This window comes from Lineus longissimus, chromosome 6 (genome assembly GCF_910592395.1).
Source record: "Lineus longissimus chromosome 6, tnLinLong1.2, whole genome shotgun sequence".
NCBI lineage: Eukaryota > Metazoa > Nemertea > Pilidiophora > Heteronemertea > Lineidae > Lineus > Lineus longissimus.
In genome coordinates, this window is record NC_088313.1 from 11,777,382 (window position 1) to 11,801,144 (window position 23,763).

The window sequence follows — 23,763 nt, forward strand, 5'->3', positions numbered from 1 at the left end:
ATGCGATGACAGGTGACAAGCCCGAGATCCTGGCAACGATCCTTAAAACCACCCCAAGTCCCAGGAGGCGAAACGACTAATTTTTGGGTAGAGTGACTCTCAGACACTCTCTTGATTTAGCTTGATTACATTACATCACGGCAGCAGCCACCTTCAGCGCCACCACGTGGGGCCTAATAGTATTAGGCTAAGTTTGGGGGCGAAAACGTCAGGTAGCGAAACGACCGGATACCCATAACATAGAAAATCCGCTGCAGACCACATTCCGCAGAATCCGCAGGATCCGCCAAATCGCCATGGCCCTAATCGCTGGCTGATATCGAGTACATCACCAGTCTGCACCATGTTGGTTTTCCGAGAATTGGTTTAGCATTGTGGACGCCTGTACATCATGTACATGGTTACATAGTTCCGTTTTCAAGAAGTATTACACTCATTAAAAAAGTGTTACTCACAAACCAGCACCCCATTTACACCAAACCCACAACATACAAGCACCCACACAATCCGATTTTTATACCTCGAACAGCCCGCGCCACGGGCATATGCTAGTTATCATAATGCAACTTCGGAACCGAGGAGTGGCACTCTCGGTACCGAGTCGAACCAGGCGCCTATATCATAAAGCATAATGTAGTTCCATTAGGTCTGTCTCATAACAGAACGTTAGGGACGGACGGGAACCAAAATCAACGTCCATGGACGCGTAGTAGGATTAATCTAATAGGCCTTCACATGTCACGTGGAGTACGTTTGCGTTCCAAGTTCTGAATAGAGGCTGGCCATGTAACAATGATCTTTGCACTGGATAATTGCATTCAATGGCAATAGACCGCCCATATGGGAAGGTTCATGTAATTTTCCTTTATTGTGCGTCTAGCCTTATCCCTGTGGTGACATGATTAGACACGCATTGAAAATGGTCAATAAAATATCATTCCTTTGTCCGAAATTGAATTGATTATTGATAACATTTAATTGCCATGGTTTGTGTTGGCTAGCAGTCGCTTGGCTTCACGCTACTTTCACCATGCAGAGAATTAGGATGTTTTTGTTCGCTGCTCCGCCGCCCATACCATCGCCACCAGTTTTGCTTACACCAGCATTTCATCATTTAGAAGTGCGTCCGCCTCCGTTGCCTCCAAGACTTGATGAAGTTCTCACCAATCAACCAAATGGTCCATACGGTGGAAACGACGGTTTACCAGGATTAGAAACCACCAGATGGACTTTTGGTATCTATCAGGTGAGACAGTGGCCTCTTTCCAGCACCTCGTAGAGGACATAACGCCCCTTCTGGAAAACAGGCCAGGACGGTACCGAGATCATTATTGCTGTCGGTGGAGAACCGTTTACTACTTTTTTTCTATTGGATCAAGAAATATCCGGACATTGTTGCGACGAGTGCAATGTTTGATATCAGCAAGCAATCTGTTTGCAGGGAACTTGATTTTATGACAGATGTTTTGTGGACTTATTTTCAAGACGGTATAACATGGCCGACCGATGAAGAGTGGGAACAACTGCGGGGCAACTGGGATACTATTCCAGATGCTGTTGGGGCGATAGATGGAACGGTACACGCAATCGAGATCCCAGAGACTGAGGATCTCCCGCACCTGTACTACAGTGGCCATGTCCACACATATTGTATCAGCACTCAGGTCATTATCGACAATCGTGGAATGAGTTGTACTCCCCTTGAATAATCGGTATAAGGAAGTGGCCCCTTTGTTACTGTGCTACTGTTGTGTGGGGTGCGGGTGCGTTTGTGGAGGGAGGTATACGATACATGTACTAACTCAGCAATTTCTCTTGCAATAACTTCTCTTATCCTTCGTCTGAGTTTTTTGCGGTTCGCCTAGCGTATAATGCCCTTGTGCGTTCCGGCAAACGGTTGACATTTTGCCGGATGTGGCCTAGAATGCGAACATAATTATTTCGATGTCGCTGGTACCCTTCCAGGAGAAGGGCCATCTCCTCCATGCCAACAAGCACTCTATCACATATGACTGTTCGTTCACTTCGACAACACTGTACTAAAAACCGCGCTAAAACTAGACCCATATCATAGTCATAACTTGTTACTGTTACTCAGCCACAGTCCAACAATGGACCGGTATTTTTTGCATAGTAACTGCTTAGATAATAAAAAGACACTCAATTTGGTTAATACGAGCCAACCAGGCTTTTGTCAATAATTGACCGCTTGTCCATAACAAGGCCTATTCGGTAACGTCGGTAACATCGATTTCCCTTCATTGACAGTTAACCAATGCACGTTGTCAAAAAGCTATTGTATGTATAGGTGGGCGTTCCTAATGTGCTTTGGTGACCACCAATCAGAAGAAGGACCTTACGTATGTATTCATCACAGCAGCGCAGCCCTGGTGGTAATGCTCGTGTAACCAATAGCATCAAAGTTAACAAGCATGGTACGTTGAATTAGGTACTTCTTAGGTTCCCGTCTGTCCCTAACGTTCTATCATGAGACAGACCTATTAGGCCTAATGGCGTCTTGATGACGGTCACTTTATTAGCAGGGCATATCAAGAAGGTACATTTTAAATATCTAGGTTAATGGTAACATTAAGCAGCGTTTCAGGTAGTGCTTTTATCCTGTATTTTACTAACAGGGTAGCCTTAAATCAAATGGAAGTTTAGGGTTCCTTTAATTAGCCGACCCGAATACCGAATTTTCGATGCGAGGGTCAGCATCTGAAACGTAGAGACTATCGTAGACGCTTGAGAAACGGTTTACATATTATCATAATAGCAGTTGTGCGGCGAAAAGACGTAAAAAGCGGCCATCTGAGTGTATGTTAGTTTGGGGTCAGTCGGGGCAGGCAAAGGTAGGCCTATTGTCATTTCTGGAGTAGAATATTTAATAGTATTTATTTTGGTCAGTTATAGTCGGGACAGGGACGAATTTACAAATCCACCTGATGACATAACTGAATAAATTCCAGTTGGTTCCAAATAATTGATTAAGTCGTTACCTAAATCATTCTAAAATACACTTTTTTAAATTCAATCTGTTAATAATTAAATTGGCCAAAAAACATCATCGATATATTTATTAGTTTCATTATTGACATTCTAGATGGAATATAATTAAACTAGAACCAGCTTAGCGTTGCCCACAACATCGGGATGATTTCTTTTCCTTTGCTATTTTCAATTTCATTGCAGTCTATGCTCACAAGTTACATCTTGTTCAAAGTTTGTATGTATTTGGTTAATAATAACTCAGTACTTGCATGTCTATTCCAAAAAGAATCCATAGCCGTCTGTGCCTGGCTATCTTTGATCTCAGACAGGACTCAAAACAGAAGGTCGTTTTGATACGGAGTTCACCACTCAGTATCAAAATGCCTGTCACCAAATTTCTGTCGCACTGAGATTTTTCATCTATCGGTTGTTTCGGTTAAAACTGATAGAGGGTAGTAATTTCACATCAAAATATCGTGGTAGACGGGTACATGTTAGTACCAATACGCTTGCTACTTGCCTAGAGCCATAGCGCCATTGTAGTCTTTACCACTCGATTTTATATCGAGAAATCATTCTATCAACATGTAGCACTTTAGCAACAATAGTTCATTCATTTTCCTACATCCAGATCCGCTAATTACGGTACAAGCACAAAATCCCAACCCGCGTTTGAACAAATTTTTATGCATTATCATGATGGTACACCTTAGATTTGAAGGGCTGCTAAAATTTATGGAATGACACGATATAAAAAACGCTATATGAAAGGATTTTATTTACGTGGCATAATTAAACGTGGACTTAAATCCTTCCATTAAAGTACCATAATGGAACCTCATAACAAATCTTCAGGTTGCTGGGCGAAAAGTTTTTTTGGCGGATATAATTTGTACTGCGCAAGACGTGGTCATGAATAACCGAGTAAAATTAAGCCGCCTGGTTCGCTTAGGACCCGTGCTAGGGGTGTGGGGGATGGGGTGTGCAATTACTGTCCTATAATTATAGGTGTATTATCTCTTTTATAGCATTACTGCATTTGGGGCAAGTAAACTTCAAAAACTTCATTTACATTTCCCAAATACGTGATTTCCAGGCAACTTGCTTGATGTTAATAAAAACAAACCCTCTCATTGGACAATGGCTGCGGCAATCATCGGAAATTTCCGAACCAAACCAAACGACGGGTAAATAGCACTTATATACGAATTCAAACGAAGACCAAATTCAAGGCTTCAGCCGAGTTTTTGGGCTAAATGACAGCTCAATCCGAGCGATGTTTACTGGTTAGACAAACGATAGGATGTATCAATTTCTATTTTAGAAACACCTCTAACTTACGCATAATCCACAGAGATTCTGATTTTGAAACATTTTATACGGACCCAGTGGTTATAGAACGGGTCTGAGGTCAAAGTATATTGATATTTATGAAAATGGGGCTTTTCAATAACAGAGGGTTAGAATTGGCGATTACACGAAGAGCAACAAGGACGGACTGAACTTGTTTCGAACGACCAAGCTCTGACGTGACTCAAATAGCAGAGTGAAATATTTACACAAGTCGACTAGCTAACAAAAAACTCGTCTTTAAAATTATTGCCTTGTTGAACATTTCTGCTCCCTCCCTCTTCCGGACTTGCAAATAGAACAGCTTCACTCGAAAATACTCCTTAGCCTCCTGGTAAAATCACGCTCAATCGTTCCGAAAGCAACAGTCTAACCATACATCAAGAATTGGCAATGACCTAAGATGTCTGTGTACGAGGCTGAATCACAATAGCAGTACGTTTAACAAACCATTGGAAATGTATTGACAGCCAAGCAAACGATTTGAACCTACATCCGGGCTCCGTGGTATAGTAGCTCTAGGGTATGTTTATCGCCATATTGCCATATGGTTCAATTTAGGATTAATGACACTATTAATGGAATATGATATCCATATGGGCGAGCTTCCGTCCCTATCGGTGCATATCCAGATCGGCGCAGCACAGGCGACTCTTGACATTACCGTATTATTCCTTGGGTTGGTGTTGGTGGTTATCAGTGGTAGGGGTATTGCTGTTTCGTTGAATATAACTCATATGAGCGTAAACTTAATGCAAATGCGAAACCATGTTCTGTCTCGTGACACGGAAGACGCAAATTGCCTGAAGCACTTTTATATCGTGTCACATTTGTCGAACTAGCGCATCATGATCATCTCCAAAACCTTAAGAAAATGGTGACGAGTTTACGCGCTTCTGATTCAATGGTAAGGTTCCGCATCACTCACGAATTTTCATAATCTTGACACTAGAGGCGCTGATTTACGGTCAGAACTGGTGACGCAGCTGATAACGTAGGATTATAAGATCTCAGGATGCCAATATCCAAAATGGCAGCACTTGATCAATTAATTTAATTTTCGTCACTGTGCGAGTTTGGAAGTACCTTGTACATGGTAATTCGTACAAGGCACTTCAGACGAATTCTTTGTATCGACCATCATCCTGGCACCAGTGGTTTCAAAATACTCCACCTCTCGATATTTCAAACCCCTGGTGAAATCCATACCCTTCAGACGAACTATAGAGGGTGAAAATAAATCGCCCAATCAGAGCACCGCAATCAAACGTTGCAGCATCGTTATCCAAGCACGCCATTTCATTGGTTGCGAAGGCATGATTGCATTGTGTCTGCCAATCTCCCGGGCGCCGGGCCAAACGTCCTACATGCACCCGCTGAAATTGTCACAAAGTCCCTCTGCCACAGTTTGATCGTCCACACACTGATCCAGTGTGTATAGTGCGCTACTTGTAACATGGATTGAAAAGCCTTCTTGTAATGTTTCGATAAAAAAAAAACATTTTAAGGATGTCGTGATAGTTTTTTTCATAACACTGTGAAGTGTATTTGTGTCAAACAGATGCGTAATAAAGATATACTGTGGAGACGCTATTAGGCACCTATTCCATAGAGCTATACCCTATACTATACTATACGCGAACAATAGTTTCATGGTCATGCACCCTTTGTGAAGCCATTGTTCGCGTATAGTGTAGTATACCGTATACCTCTATGGAATAGGTGCCTTAAGCCGGTTGAAGAGTGCCTGTTGAAAAAGCCTACATTACGTGTAATAGGCCTACCGGACCAAAACCGGCTAAATAGAGTGGACACAGTAGATTTTAACAATGAATAGCGCAGTCACGGGTGCCCAGTGTCGCCGTGATCCGTGATCAGGTGACAGCACGACTGATTACGGCTCAATTTCGCCTCACTTCAAACATGATTTGTATATTTATGCAGGTTTCTCGCATGAATCTATTATCTCAGGCATTTGACCTTCCTCGGCGTCGCTCAGACAATGAAAACCCTCTATTTGATTTGTTTTTAGTTTTATGAATAAATCATATTCTGGCAAAATTCAAGGAAAAAAGCCGTTTCGCAAGCCCCGTCCACCATTTTGAAAAAAATAGAATGATATTGCGCGCATGCGTATCCAACCGTGGATACGTCCCATAATGAAATTGTTGGCCGGCGATTTTTCCTATTGTTGAGAAGTGACTGGCGAGCCAACTGTGGCAGAGACAATAGTTCGAGTGAGGCTTGACAACGATGATCACCATTGACGACGCTTGGAGAATGTGTGTCTGCACTGGGATCGGCGATAATATACCAGTTATGCTTCCCCCGTTGCTGGTGAAATAAATTGCACAATAAACACTCTAATAAAGTATGTGTTACAGCGTTAAATCGGTGTAGATTATTGAAAAGCCAGGCCTTAGAAAACTGTAAACTTTATTGAACTTGTATGAAATCTGTTTTATGGAATTATACTACTGTCACGAAGCGCGAGTGTCTTGGATGATCTGACCATGGATATTGCTAAGACAGATCTTCCAGAGACACCAAGCGTTCGGTGGGTGTGGCCTTCCCGAGGTCGTCGAACTTGACCTTCAGAGTGCCGTAGAAGGTCACAAGGGGTCACGTCCAGGTAGATAAGCTCGTAAGTCATGAATTTGGTTGATAAATATGAGTATTTTTTATGAGAAACTTAGCAGTGGTACAACCATAAATACTATATTATGCCGTGCACTTTCAGAACGGTTAACTTACTTTAATTTAGATTGAGGTTTTTTAGAAATAGTCAGGATGAACTTTGAATTTTTAGAAATTTGGAATTGGTCACGATGCTTGTTTGCATAAGGGCCAAAATCATTCTCTTCCGGCCAGGTTGTGACGATTTCTGAAGGGTTTGGAATTTCCTGATTGGTCAGTTATGATGAGTCAGGGTGTTCCTGCTCGACGATGCATGCGTAGCAGTTGGTTATTTAAAAAGGGGCTGCACCCTGACCTGGGGACTCTGATGCTGACTCTGGTTATGACGACACCGTACCAACCAAACATATCCAACCCAAACGCTTTGTTCTTACGATCTCTAAATGGTGACAACGAGCCGGGATGAGCGCAACAGCTGCAAAGTTAACTTGCGAAAAAACAAGTTAGAAAAATTTGACCGAAGTAAACTAAAATCATACCTATTAAATAGTTACTTCTAATCAAGACTAGGTGCTTTATTGTCATTAGATATATGATATATTCATTAATTAACCCCGTGAAAGAACAGTTTGAATTCTCAGCGAAGTCAGAATCAATGGAATTAAACCGACCAAATAAAATACGATCGTACGGCCAAGTCCCACACAAAATGGAGGACTACATTTACTTATAAATTAAAACGTCTGACCTCGACCCCGAGTTCCAAAACAATACATTCACGTATTAAAAGGGTAGAAATAAAAGTTATAAATAAATTTTTACAGTAGAACCTCCCCTTGCGGACACCTCTGCCAGGGGGACACCTCCGGATCCGCATTGAGGACATTTCGTTCAGTCCCGATTTTTTATTCTAAGTCATTTGCTTTAAAAAAAACCGCTGTAGGGCAGACATCTCTCTACTCCGAATTGCACCAATGCCATGGTGACTTTTGGGTCCAATCACCTCACAATTACGGACAGCAGACAAAAACAATGGTTTCCCGTGTTCACTTAGGTGGTCGATTAGATCTAACAGGTGTGTAGTTTACGTAACTGATGAACATAATTAGACACTGTGTTCAGTTAATTACAGGGTGGAGTGAATTTAATGTCCGTTGCTCTCCTAATTAAAACCGAATGTTTTGTTTAATTATCTTCAAGCTACTGTACATTGTAAAAATGATTGCAGTTTATTGAGTTGTTTGTCCCCTTGTGCACTAACTACAAAGATTACATCCTGAAAATATCAGGCCATTTCACATGATACGTACGTACGTACTTACTCCCTCCATTCAAACATGCGTTAGGAGAAGTCGTGTTGTAGGCCCTGTTTGCAAGGGGATGCAAAGAATAAAGCTTGATGTTTAGTAGCTCAATCAAATGCTTTTATACAACAAATTATTAAATGATGTACGCTGTCTAAGTAGTATGTAGCGTACGAACTCAGCCTGCATATATCAATGTTGGCAAATTAATATTACCTCCACTAGAAAGCCATAAGGTATTACAATAAAGTAATTTCAATTTTGCATATAAAAGGCATCAAATTATTTGAAAAAGTTAATATTCAACACTAAATGGAATGTGTAATATGTAGGCATCACGACCCCGTGTTCATACACATGAATCCACTTTTAGGACAAACCAAATGCACTGTGGAATATGTAGGCTTCACGACCCCCTTGCTCATACACATGAATCCACTTTTTTAGACAATAATGGCATAACCTCCCTATAAAGGACACCTCCACATTACATACACCAACGCCCAGTCCCATGGATGTCCGCAATAGAGAGGTTATACTAAAAACTCAATGGCAATACTGCGGATGCGTTGTGACAAGCAACGAACTTGGTATTGGCCTAGGCCTACTTATATTATCCGATCGGCTTCATGGTCCTTCGTGTCGCGCATTTGCCGCGTGTGCGCCAGGCTGTCGGACTTGTGTTAAAATGACGGGCAAAACCACAGGTTGGGAGCAATATCCGAATAATGTGGGTGCTATTTGCGCCATTTTGGGACTTGCTGTCATGGCGATGATATGGAAATACCTGCAGATTGACAGCGATGACGATGATGCTATTCGAAAGGTGAAAAAACCATGACGACGTTGCGGCCCAATGGAGGTTTTTATGGAAATTCTTCACACTCAAGGCAATGGGAAACTTCTGAGTTCGAGCGTCATCATTATAGAATCTGAGGGCGTAGTTTCTTCAGCTAATGTTAAGAGGGCTTTGGGGATGTTAATGACACGGTACCAGCAACTAAGGTTGAGATATGTCAACCATAGTCGCCAGGCAACTGTGAAATATTTCGTTGAGATGGACGAAGCTGAGGTGGATTTTATGGAGATTGCTGGCTCTAACTGGGTCGATATTTTAGAAATGGAACTCAAAACCGTTTTTGATAGCTCAGCCGGGCCGCTGTGGAGAGTCCGGATGCTGGAATGCCAGGAGCATGTAAGTGTCTATTCCGTGCCATTGGTGTTTACCTTTCACCATGGACTTCTAGACGGGATATCGATCATGAAAGTTTACCGGGAATTCGTAGGATTCATGGAGCAAATAGCGGCTGGGGTGAAGCCTACCATTGACTGCATACCAATGTCCACTTCCCTGGAGAGTAACCTTTCTATCGAACCACTGGGTAGACTCATGCGGACAATCGTTTCTTTGGGATTGCCCCTTCTCATGAAGGCTGCGGGAGCATGGGCTAAATCATGCCCTAAAGTAATATGCGACCTCCTTAGCAACAGTCCTCCTATAGACCCTGCCCGTACAACAACCGTCTTGCCAATACCGTTCTTGGCAGAAGAGACCAGGAGGGTTGTCAGGAAAAGTAAGGAAATGGGGGTAACAGTTCACGGCATGTGCACAGCGAGCGCTGCTGTCGCCTTTCAAAAACTCCTATTGAAACACGGTGCATTACAAGCAGGGGAACAGATTCAAATTCCGACCGGATTTAACGTCAGCCTCCGCAGGTTTGCCAAAGAGCCTATTCCAGAGGAATCACTAGGCGTATTCTTCTCTGTTGGAAGTCTACCGATTACCCTTCCCGGGAACTCCAAGGAGTCCTTCTGGGATATTGCAAAGCAGTCCTTGGTGGACACCAAGAAAATCATTGATGGCGGCAAACCGATATTTTCCATTAAGATGACGCAGTTTCTGTGCGATATGCTTGCACGTGGGTATGCCCCAATTTGGAATGAAAAGGGACTCACCAGTGCATTCAACATCTCCAACTGCGGGAATTTTACAATCGTGGCGTCTGGACGCCCTGAAGCAATCGCGGCGACTGAACGCCTTGCAGAGACCGCGCGTTACAAGCTGGTTGAGATGTACTGTGCTACAGCCGAACATGAGGGAACCGTTCATTTGTTTGTACACAATATTGCAACGATTAATGGAAGAATGAGCTGGTCTTTGGTGAACTACAGACACCTAGTGGATAGTGCGGTCGTCGAGGAATATGCAGGACTTATAAAGGAGACGATCATGCATGCATGTTTATAAAATGGGGCCCAGGATGCCTGTCAGGATTATAAATTCAACCTATTTAAACATGAACATGCAGTACAACCTCTCTAGTGCGGACACCCATGGAACTGGGCGTTGGTGTCCGTAATGTAGAGGTGTCCTTAAAAGGGAGGTTATGCCATTATTGTCCAAAAAGTGGATTCTTGTGTTTGAACATGGGGGTCGTGAAGCTAAGTCTACGTACCGGGGTATTACATGTTCCATTTAATTTTGAATATTAACTACTTCAAACAATTTGATGCGATTTATATGCGAACTTGAAATTACTTTATTGTAATACCTTATGGTTTTCTAGTGGATGTCATATTAATTTGCCAACATTGATATATGAAGGTTGTGTTCGTACGCTACATACTACATAGACAGCGTACATCCTTAATTAGTTGTATAAAAGCATTTGATTGAGCTACTACACATCAAGCTTTATTCTTTGTAATAATAGCACAAGGGGACAAACAACTCAATGGACTGCAATTAATGTTAGAATATACAGTAGCTTGGCAATGTAGCAGTAGCTTGGCAATTGGCCGAAGTCGCAGTTTGCGAAGTTATGAGATGGGGACATGTGGCCAGAAGGTGTGGGTGTGAGAAAGTTTTTTGTACCGTCTAAACAACAGTGATGTGGATGTCCGGACATTTACTGTTTATGATCATGAGTATCATGAACTTTACTTCATATAATAGCTGTGGACTTGGGTTGGGGCGAAAGGACTACGTACGGGAGTTGTTGCCTACATGACTACATACTGGAGTTGTTGCACATCTGCTTTTTTATTGCTTCAGGTACATTGGATGTTTAATCAGCAGCTTGCTAAGTAGAGGGCGGACCTGGGCAATGATATCTTATTGCACGGGATATCCGGTATAGAAAACACTTATTACTGTTATGTTGGCGTCCGTATGATGGTGTATCAATAGCATGAAAATTTCAAAGGTGTTGTCACTCCGGTGGATTTTGATTCCAGAAGAGTTAGTGGGATCACCATAAAAGTGGATGGGCTTGATAATTATATTTTATTGGTGAATATTTACGTGCCTACTGATTATGGGGATCAACAGAATCTTCAAGAGTTTTAGAACACTCTCTGATGGAAGTATCTGCTTTTTTTGCATGGTCATGAAACTAATGTCATTGTTAAGTGAGATTTGAATACCGACTTAGGTATATTGTAATCTCAACACAGACTGGCACTGTTGGATTTTATGAGACAGGAACATTTATGTTCTGCGGTTAATCATAATGTATCGCAGGTGGATTTCACTTATGAAAGCAAATCAAATGGTAGTAGATCGTTGATTGATTATTTCTTGATTTCTGAAACCATGTTTGAGGGTATTGACATATGTTAAGTGTTACACCAAGGTCACAATTTGTCTGATCATTCTAGTCTGCATCTCGGTTTGAATATTTCTCGTAGTTCTCGGGAGGGCCACAGGCCTGAAACACGAGAACCCATGAATGAATGTTGGGAGAAAGCGCAAACCGGGGATGTTGAAAATTGCAATTTGTTGAATGAATTCTTGAGTGCTATTGATATTCCTGTGGATGCAATAAATTGTAGAAATTATTTCAGTAAGGCAAATCAAGCTGAAATAGAAAGGTTTCAGGTCAATATTCTTAGGGAGAAAGCTATTTTCTGGCACACAAACTGGGTTGAAAATGGGCGGCCTCATAACGGCAGAGTGGCCGACATTCGCCGTCGGACTAGGACATTATATCATTATGCGGTGAGAAAAGTAAAAAAATAACAAGGAGAAAGTAGCAGTTGATGAATTAACCATAAAAATGAAAGGCGAGAGTAGTAAAGAATTTTGGAAAGATGTTAGTAAAATCAATAAAGGAAATAACAATCTCCGTAACACAATGGACAAGGTGGATGGGCCAGAGGCCATTTGTAATTAAGGTTTTTGCTGATAAATTCAAACAAGTGTATAATTCGGTTTGGTATGATTGTGTTGAGATGGAGGCGCTTATGTAGGATATGAAGAAGGGTGTGCGTGAGAAATGTTGCGGGGGGGGGGGGTTCAGAAGTGCACTTAATTTCATTTGAAGATGAAGTTCGTGGCATAAAAAAGCTAAAGGAAGACAAGTTCGAGTGTTAATAGTGAAGGTCTCAAACCTGACAATTTTATTAATGGGGGGGGGGGGGGGGGGCAGACTGAAGGTGATGATATCCCTTTTGTCATCATCAATGGTGAATCGTTGGTGTTGTGCTGGGGACTTTGCTAAAACCACTGTTATACATATACCCAAGAATGCAAGGAAATCATTGACTTTATCGGTCAATTATATGGGCATTTCACTAAGTAGTATCATGGGCAACATTTTCCTTCATAAATACAGCAAAATATTTTCTTCGTCAGATAAGCAAGTTTGGTTTCAAACATGGGTTATCTACTGCCACTTACAGTACGGTGGTAAATGAGGTGATTGAATATTTTAATAGTCAAAATACTAATGTATATTGTGTTATGCTAGATGCCTCGAAAGCGTTTGATAAGGTACATTTTATTTAATTATTTCGACTTCTTTTGCGGAAGGGGCTATGCTCACTGGTTGCTAGGTTCTTGGCTGTTGTATACAAACAAAAACAGATTAGTTTTTTAAAAAAATCTAACTTGGATTTCCTCAATTTTTGAATGAAACTGTAACTTTTCAACCCCTACCTGGCAGTCGCAGTATTTTGACGATTGTAATGGTTAGGATCTCAAAATGACGCTAATGCTCTCCCCTTACAGCCAAACAGGGCAATTTAAACAATGATTAAGAAACTCTAATACCAGAAGACATTATATGCACATCTGTTTTTGGCCAAAACTGCCTGTCATGAGTGAGTGCGATGGTCATGAGAAGTACAAAGTGCCAAATATTCCAATAGAGCGCGCATAGGTTGATTTGCATATACATGTACATCATGGTCTACATGCTCCGGTACAGGCTCTTCATTCTGTAGTAGCCTAGAGGCTCTCTACGCGGTGTGAATCGCTTCAGCGTTTATCTGACCCTAGGACTCGCTAATGATGAGCATGACCGCAAACCTTGATATGGCCATGTTCATCATTGTTTGCAAATTTCCATGCCTTCCACAACCTGCTCATGTTACTTTTGAAAGATTTTATTATCGTCAGGTCTAGAGGTTGTACAATCGAGGTACACCTCCCAGGAATCATGTGCACAAAACGGGGTGACTCTTCGATTGTCTGTTGGAGGTGGGCATTTCTCTGGGCTGGGAACATGTCCCAAATTAAGAGAAAGGGAAATGCATCCCCTGCAAAAGGCAGGAGGCAATATTTAACCCAGGCGAGAAGCGTTCCCCAGTTAGCCCAACCTGTTGGTGAACCTGTTACCCGGACATTTTCTAGAGCGTTAGCTTGTAAATGTTGCATTTCTTCTCCGTCTGCCCTTAAACTCCTAAAGATTACAATGGCGGGCATTTTTCTCCCGTCGAAAGTAATCCCCAACGTTACAGTAACACCAAGCTTTGCATTGCCGCGGGAAGTACGTACGTCTACCTGCTTTAGTACTGTATGTGTATCTGGGAGCCATGTCCCATAGGGCAAAAGTCTCATTCACATTAACGATGAGACCAATTCCATTTTCTTCCACAGTTGCAGCGACATCCTGGCGGCAGTTTTCCACCAGTTCATTAGCATTTGCAGGTAAAGTTGTTGAATACTTGAAAGATTTTTGGTAACTCGGGTCATTCCTGTTAAAAAAAGTAACCATCCTCTTGAAGCTTTAAATTATGCAAATTGATGGTTTGTTTATCTGGTATTCTTCTTGTTGGTCATCAGGTAGCTCTGCCAACCATCCATTGAACTCACGCTGATGACTCTGCATCATCAAATCCTCTTCGGACAATTGGAGTCCGTTCATCCACTCCGTAACCAAACGGTCAACCTCGGGCCAGAGGGCTGAAATAAAAAGTTTCATCTCGATCATCACCAAATAACGACGACAACGTTCCCAAAAACCACATCAAGTGATTACATTGTTGATTATCATTCGGTTGTGGGATTAAACTAAACAAAAAGCTGCTGGAAATATTCCGCCTGCCGCATGCCATAGCCATTTTGTTAATTTCTGCTGAGACCTACCTACGCCTCTTTGTCTCTGCCGATGCAATCTAGCTTGACGATTGGTGGCCCCACGCTGCCTCTCTCTAATTTCTTCTTCTTCATTGAGCCATCGTTGCATCGTCCCTCGAGGGATGTTGTGCTCCCTTGCAAATTTGGTGGCTGAAATCCCACGAGGCTGTCTTAAAATGTGAGCAGCATGAAAATGATCCAACAGACGGATTCTTTCAGATAAATAATAAGATCTGTGACGTCGAAGGTAGACTTCATCATCATCATCATCATCATCAACATTATCATCAGTATTTTCTATCATGAACACATATGTGAGGAGACTACATGCCAACATTGCGTGTAAAATCTTCATCTTGACCACTGAGCATACACTGTCACAGAACTTTGTCAATATCTAACATGCCTGCATGAGATGTCCTGACCAGCACGATTTGAAAATGGTGTCAATTTCAGCTAGGCCTATACTGTGGATTAAAAAATGTGGCCTGCCGTTGAAAAGAACTCACAAGGGAAAGGTATTTTATAACTTGGCCTGGAATGTGTATATTCAATATTTTGCGTGTTGGGCAAGTTAGTCGTGGTGGCCGGATAAGTCATGCTATGCAGTATAATGCACCCCTGCACTTTAATTGTACCAATGTGTATGAATAAACATATATTATATATATATATATAATTATAAATAGGCTTCATTATTTATGAGAATATGTCCCTTAAATAAACTATTAAAGTCTTAAATCAATTTATGATAATAAGATGAGGGTTTTTGACATCACCTTCTAAAAAGGTATCTCTCTGTTTATTCTGTCAACATGTACACCAATTTAGAAAATAGCTGAGATATGATTACGAGAAACTTTCCAATGTGTCCCATGGTTTTGTACATGGCCTTTACATAATGTTACCCAGCAGGTACTGCCGAAACCAATGTATTATCTCAGAGCAAGTGTGTGAGGGCTTGAGCAAATTATATCAAACCTTCCAGAGGGGAAATGCCAACTATATTTAAAACTCACCCAAAAAGTATTCCAATCTATAGATTTCTAGAAATTAATTTATCAATTAAAAAAGACAAAGTATGAACCAATCTTACAATAGTAGAAATAGTATTTCAAGTCGTCTGTTACGCAACAAATGCACGGGTATGTCAAGTGGTCGGTACAGTCACTCTTCGCAGTGGATTTGATTGCTTTTTCTCAGGGTTTTGTACGAGGTAGGAGTATCAAAAACCTGAATCTCAGGATGATCAACCATGCAACCGGTTCCATTACCAACAATGCGTACAATGTAATTTGTACTCGTGATCGAGAGCGATGCGGATCCTTACTATTGACTCTAGTTTCACGTATTCAAGGTCGTACCTGGATCAAAGTCAAGCCCCCCCCCCCCCCCCCCCTCGATATCGTGTACATGGCCGTTCTGTGCCAGTCAACATGTTTAACTTGAATTGATAATAGGTGAGCGACAACAAATAACGTGTCCGATTGTCGTGACGTCGTCTTCTTGGCCTCAGGTCGATCATGCCCCTGAGTAGCAAAGTTGTCTATAAAAAAGTCTATGCCGCACGGTCTCAATGATCATGAAAATTGCCGTCGTTACAGTTCGCTAAATATATTCCTACGAACTCCTCAAAAGAATTGGTACGAATAAATCATGAACATTGCGTTGATGGGTACATTAGTGGAAATGCCAATTAAAACACCTTAATTCAATTAATAGATTACCCAAGATTCGTTATTGCCGTTTTTAATGCCGGGAATAGCAGTTGTTCAGATGACGTCATTTGGAGCTCTTGGCATTCTGTATACGCGATAGAGTTGGTGACCCGGGGTGCCATCTGAAATATCTCTTCAATTAGATTTTCAAATTCAATTAATGACAGTGGTCGTAATAACTAATGAAATTGCCTCTTCCTTTACCAAAGTGCTACTTCTGAGGCGCACTTTATTAACTAAGAATACCTAATTACAATCATATTACGGAACGTCATCGCTAGAAATGGAACCTTATTTGCTCTCCGTTTGCTTTTGACGCAAAAGCGCGCGGTTTGGCACAAAGGATATTCATCAGCATACTGTACGTGTTGACACCTCAAAAAAAAATCGAGCCTGCTTAAGGTCATGTCAGAAACTGATGAAAGTTCAAATTCGTTCGCTCCGCAAGGTGGCTAATTTCGTGTTGTCAGCTGCTAAGCTACCTATGGGCGCCAGTTTAGTGTTAATATAATTGCATATGGATGTCATTTTGGGTGGTAATGGACGAGCTTATATTCAACACACGATAAGGAATGGCTTCTTAAAACAAATTACATACATTTTACTTGCGAATTTTCTTGAAATGGCCAAATAAACTATTTTGCTGAGAAATCATATTTCACAAGTTCCTTTTTTCCAGAGACCCTTTTCCCGCATGAGGATTTACTCCATGTACAGTCCTACCAGAAAGTAAATGTCCACCGTTTAAAAAAAATATCACTGAGACAAAATAAGATATTTGAATGCGGTTTTCAGCAGAGTATGGTATTATTATATATTTAGTTGGTTATATATCTGTTGTATTTGGTTGCAGCTAATTCCATCCCTTCATTATGTAAGAAACATTTCAAAAAACGTCCAAAATTCACTTTTTTATTTCATGTGCCTTTTTCAAAAATTCAAATGAGCCTATGAACTGTGCTTTATGGCCATCATATTTTTGCACTTGCAATTCCATAGAGTGTGTTCGATAGTCATGACAAACGCACATTTTTGCTTAGGATTTTTATGTTATTTTTTAAATCTCTTCCATAACCTTTGATAAAGACCCCCGATCCTTCTTGTATGAGCTGAGTTGGCCATAAAGACCCTGACTGACTATGAGGGGTGTTCTCAAAGGTCACCAGCTATCTGAAAAAAACAATCACCTGTAGCGAGCTAAAACTAATCTTCAAAATGAAATAAAATTGCATCATAGTTCACCCATACATTGTGAAAAAGAATGAAAATGAAATAAAATAAAATAAAATAGTTACTTTTTGGACATTTTTAAAATTGCCTGTTACATATTGAAAAGACCGGATTAGCTGGGTCCAAATACAACAGATACATGACCAACTAGATATACCATTCTCTGCTGAATACCGCATTCAATTATCTTATTCTATCTCTGTGATATTTAAAAAAAACTGTGGGCATTTACTTTCTTGAAGGACTGTACGTATACTCTATCGCACCGCTCGTTAATCTGCTCCCCAACGTTGGAGAGAAGCCTGTTTTATGATTGTAGCCGTAATGGCATCAGAGAGCACGGCTTTTGATTTCGATCGCAGAATGGAATACAGCTCCCGTACTGAGTGCTATATCACGCTGTCACGTCAGCATCGGGTGTTTGAAATTGAGAAATTCGCGATGCAGATCGCTAGCTCGGGTGAACACAACAGCAGTGCGTCAAGATCTTTATCCTATCGTCTGATGACAGATGGTAGTATGGCCAAATGATCGAGGCGGTCGGTCACGCCTGCTATGTTTCTGACGTCACAGGCACGTGCTTAATAGCGCAATGTGGAGATCGTGTGTTCATAACAAATAATCCAAGCCAGTCGGCGCTTTTTGCTGTGCCATACGACATGCATCATGTAACCTTGGCCGTCCGAGAGGTTCGAAATCGAATTGGCAAATATACATTAGTTTACAAAAAGGCATGACAGACATCACCGATTGTCTTTGAATTAAAATTGCTCTCTCAGTTGCCGTATGTAAGACGATCTGGCGTGTCTTCACATCTCTTGCATGTGTTTTCTCAGCGACATACGCCATCTCTGATCCCACCACCTACATTATTATCCCATGCATCAATAATTCATGCCAGATCTAATTTAGTGTTGCTTGTGTGTAAGGGCTGCAGGGAAATCCCTGTGTCCCCTGGTAACCACAGTGTCAACCTCCACTAGCATGATTAGGCGTCCTCGCCAGAAATAGTTAGGTATTGACTGTTGAGGATGACGGTACTCTTACTGCAGGCGAATGGTTTTTTACCGTTCTCGCAAGGCGATAGTTGGCGTGTCGTTGCACACAAGCCCAGCCACGGTCTACTTTCATACTCCTCGCAGTGATGGAAGTGCGATGAGGCGGTCCTCCTATCACTGTTTGAATTGACTGCCATTGATAATGCTGCACGTTCTAAAATATCTCTCATCCACTTAAAGCGAACTGGAACCGCCGAGCGATTTATTCAACTTTTCGACTTTCATCGCCCGAGAAAGTCAAACTTCCAACTTCCTATTCGAGTTCAGATTTGTAGCTCCGCCCCCAGTGCCCGAGCATGCGCAGTTCAATTTGTTATTATTGAGAATCATGTGAGAATCACGTGAGTCATGCGATCTTTCATTCATGAATTTTCGTAGTAAATTCCATAGTAGTGACGTCACTGAATGATTGACAGCTAGGCGCCATGTTTCATTCATGCCTCGTTCTGATCACCCGATACGCGGGAAATGAAAGCGAGGTCATACGAACTGGCTTGGCGGTTCCAGTTCGCTTTAACAATATTGGATAATTTGTATATTTTCTTGTTCCAATAATTCAAAAATGCTTATTATTGTTGAAACCGAAGTCACCTGCGAGACCACGTTACAATCGTCGTGTGGTAACCAGGGAGTAGTGGGCCACCATACAATAGTCAACCACCCTATTGATAGCGTTGTACGTCGCTTGACAGGATTGTTTTATTAATAGGGTGGCGAACAACTGCATGTCGCCTATTTTACTCTTGGTTCACCCTATAATGATTGTTGAATATGGCGATGTCAAATGGGATTTGGCCTTCTAAGGTGAGATTGACATGAAATTGAGACATGTCATAACTTGGAGAAACCTTCGGTATATTTTGTGTTCGGTCATAATACCTTTAATAATGTTCACTATCATGGTGCGCGGATCGGATGCGGTCATATATATATTATTAGAGTGTCACCGATATAATCGCCAGCCTAAGGAGGCTTATGAGACACTAATATTGATACAGTTTTATAAGATGGTGTCACGATACAGTGGCTCACAAGGGTATCGTGGCCTCAGAATGATGCACAAAAAACATGGAAATCGAATAGTTATAATTTAATGAACACAACATGAATATAAAGGATGAAAGTTTACAAAGGTTTGGAGAGGAAGAAAGGTACATGTTGACCGGTTCGGAGATGGCGGCGTTTGACCCAGAACAATGGTGCCACCAATCCGTAGAGACTGACATTAAAGTCACAACTTGAAAACTAGACGAATTAGGACAAGACGAATTCGTCACAGATGGCCGTTGGCCTAGGCACGCATGTCTAAAGGCCTACACCGTTCGATAGAAATCTGTCTTTGTTATTAAAATTGAAAATTATAATAATTACGAACGGTGTGCCCCTTTAAATTATGTTAGCGTAAGCGTTGTTTATAAAGTCCGCCACGCGTCTGGCGATGGACGGATTCGACATGCAGGAGCCACATTAATTTTCTGTCTCTTGTTAAATTGTCCATATCAATGCTGTTATTTATATATAAGTCCTGAAATAGTTTGGTCCTTTGTACCTCATATTTTGCGCAATCGACCAAGAAAAGGAATTCATCCTCTACTTGTCTCTGGTCACCGTTTTACAAAGTCTTCTTTCTATTGGTATGCTGCGGTACCGCCCGAGTTCTATTTGTAATGGAAATGTTAAATTTCTCCTTCTTGCTTGTAAGAACAGAACGCTCAACAGAAAGCTTAGCTCTGCTCAGTGGCAGAGTTACAAAGTCAGTGACACCGAAGTCACTTTCCAGTATTTTGTATGTTCTAAGCTTTGGCATAACATTTTTTTGTTTTGTCCAAGCTAAGCGGATCATAGCGATTCTTCCCCGGTTTATGAAGTGGGTGTATGTATCAATGATTCATTCCACACTGATTGGATTTTTCGCACCCTGAATATAGCACAGAAGTAGAATGTCTGTCATTCGGGGGCTCTTCAGTATTTCGTTCGGGATATGATCAAGTCCTGTTGCCTGTCATAATACCTCTCTTATACCGTGAAATAATTCACGTTCAAAGTAAACTAATGATAACTGCAATGGCCCCTAGTTTACTTGTGTTATTAAAACGCGATTTCCTGCAAGGAGTATCCGTCCTCTCCTTCCTACCTGATTATCCGGTGCCTGAGGGATGCTTCGTGACTGGTATTCTGATTTTCTCTAGAAATCTTATGCACGTTATAAATGTAACCACGCATGAGAGATGACCCCAATTATCTTATACATCTCCACGGCTACAACGTAATAGATGCAATTGTCTTCCTTTCTCATACGCAAAAGTGGAACCACCACCAATCAACCTTGTTTCGAAGATGTCACGACGACGTAATACGACGAACGTGTATGGACAGCCGAATTAATCAATTTCAATAAGTGTCATATTTTTCAGATGCATGGTTAGTAATACTTAATTGATTGCGCTTTGGTTGATACACCAGTTTTAAAATCGGGTTTTGAATGGCGGAATAAAAGCTGGCCCAGCAGGGTTTTTTTAACCCTGGTTAACCCTATCGCCTGCAGAATGTTTTTTCATTTTTAATTGCAACTTTTCAAAGTCATTCTGCCTGCATTTGCCTTGATGGGCATGGTTTTCCAAAAATCACAACCGAGGAGGGCCGAACTTACTTCTAGTTCTACCGAGAATATGATATAACCCGGCGAACGACGTAGAAACATGGCATTATTGTTGGCGCATTTGGCGTGTGTAAGAATGCCGATTAGTGTGTGGGTCCAAATTTACCTCAACCCGCTGTCTGCTTGCCAAAGAATAGGGGCTTAATTCATCAATGTTTTCGACATAGGTCCATGTTGCAAGACAAGAAAAGATTTCCCACAAGTTCAAAGCTATCTAAGAACTTTCAGACATCGTCTCTCTGCACTTTCCACTGCGTTTCAAGGTCAATTTGGCACGTGTTTTCGGCTGAGTCCATCGACTTAGGCAACTTTAGGGACTTATATATCTCGAAAACCGAGCATTTTATGGGCTATAACAAGAGCTTCACATATTTGTCCGATGGCGTTGGCATTTTGTTTCTGTCTCTCAACGTTGCAAGATATAGTCGCTTCCTTGTTTGATACGGTTGTCCGTTCTTTCGCCTTGCCGCCACTAGATGGCAATCGTAACCATATTTTTATCAACAGAAGGATTTCCTTTTGACAATAAAAACCGTGAAAGATAGAGTTTTCAAAATGATGCATAAGTTACATTACATGTTCTGCAACTGCTACATACGATGGATAATCACCAGCTGTTTAGGGTTGCTTCTAACTCCGCTAAACATTTTCCTCTCATAATATTTTCTCTCCAGAAATCGACCTATCATGCAGCCCCTTTTCATGAAATGGGATTCAGTTGCTGGAAAAATTGTAAAATTGATGCACTGTTACACAAATATACAAATATACAAATTGTTACACTTTTTCTAATTACAGATGATGACCAAGGAATCCGTTAACCGGATGTTGCAGATCATGTTCGTCGGATACGGAAACGCCACTCCAACACCACCTAGCGCTCGGCCTCAGAACTACTCCCAATTCCGTCCGCCAACCAAGATGGTTGCCAACTTCAGTATGTCGGAGTTTTACAGGATTGTAATGGAAGAGGTTGGCGGTAAAGAGTGGTTCCCCATCGAGACTGAAATGCCTCTGATCCTAATCTACGCAATGCTTATCACTTTAGGAATAACTGCGAATACTTTAATATTTTCAATCATTGCCCGGAATTCTCGTTTGCGGACGGCCAGAAATGTGTACATTCTCAACCTGGCGCTTTCGGACATGTTTATGTGCTTGATATGTATGCCTTTCACTCTGTACAAACTCTTACGAAAGAATTGGATGCTGGGGGATTCGCTTTGTAAGATGGTTCCTGGATTCCAGGCGGTGAATGTTATGACGTCGACGTTTACAGCGGTTGGTATAGCCATGGATCGTTATTACGCGATAGTCTACCCCACCAGGTTCACGTGTAACGATAGACTCAGTGGCTCCATCTCGGTCTGTTTGTTCTTGTGGATTTTCTCCACGTTCATTTCTGCCCCTCTCTTTATATATAACGAAGTCCACATGGCGAAATTCATAGAAGATTACGTTGAGCACGCAATTTGTATGGAGCTCTGGCCAAACGGGGCGGCAAAGACTATTTACACGATGGTCCTCATGTGCATTCAGTTTGTGATCCCGGTTGTCATTCTTTTGGTATTACATTGGAAGATCTGCCAATTCCTGCGCATGCGCATGATCACAGATCCAAAAACGCCATCTGAGCTGGCTCGATCGGAAAAGGAAACAAAGCGCGTGCGCAAGAACACAACAGTATTGGTAGCAATAGCAATTGTATTCGCAATGTCATGGTTTCCATTAACTTTCATTAACGTCCTTGCTGATTTCGATCATAGGATTCTGACAAATAAGCGCTTTAACTTGGTCTATGCCTGTTGTCATGTCGTTGCTATGACTACGTCCACCACGAATCCTATTATCTATGGATGGTTGAATCCCAACTTCCGGCGCGAGTTTTTGCGTGTCGTCTGCTTTTGGTACAAACCCGACGAAAAAGGAACCGATGGCTACATGGAGAACGCGGATACGCCGAATAGAGTAGAGTACATGAAAAAGACCACGTATCAAACCATGGCGGAGACGAAGCACCTGGTGTCGACAAACTCAACTAATGACGGAAGTGGATCATACAAGCTTGAAGATGAAGCCGATGAAGACCCGTATGAAGATTAGAAGAATCCGCATGAGTGTATTCTGATGATAGAATTAACATGTCAACAGTGAAGGAATTCAACATGTCCCGTGGTAGCTGGGCTGGCAAGTGCACCGTCTGCCGGATGGACGTGTGTAAGTCGTGCCGCAGACCTTGCCCCGAATCGGCGTTGATGCAACCGAACCAGTAGAGATACCTTTGGCCCTTACTATAATCGCTAAGTAAGAAAAGTGGAGATGTTTTAAGTTTTGTTGTTTGAATAGTTCTTTCAATTTTTAACTAGTGATGGTGGCAATCTTTGACTTCGTTGGAGCCGATCTGAGCGCGATACGGCTCTGAAAATGTCTATTTGCGCTCATCGGAAAGAAGAAC

General features: G+C 41.7%; 1 protein-coding gene across 1 annotated transcript in view; it reads left to right on the plus strand.

The window, feature by feature from the left end:
* LOC135489966 (neuropeptide F receptor-like) overlaps positions 1 to 23,411 on the plus strand; it is a 112,478-nt gene extending 89,067 nt beyond the window's left edge. Inside the window, exon 2 of the mRNA XM_064775604.1 lies at positions 22,107 to 23,411. Coding sequence (XP_064631674.1) covers positions 22,107 to 23,411 — 1,305 coding nt within the window. The remainder of the gene's footprint in view (positions 1 to 22,106) is intronic.
* The last annotated feature ends 352 nt before the right edge of the window (positions 23,412 to 23,763 follow it).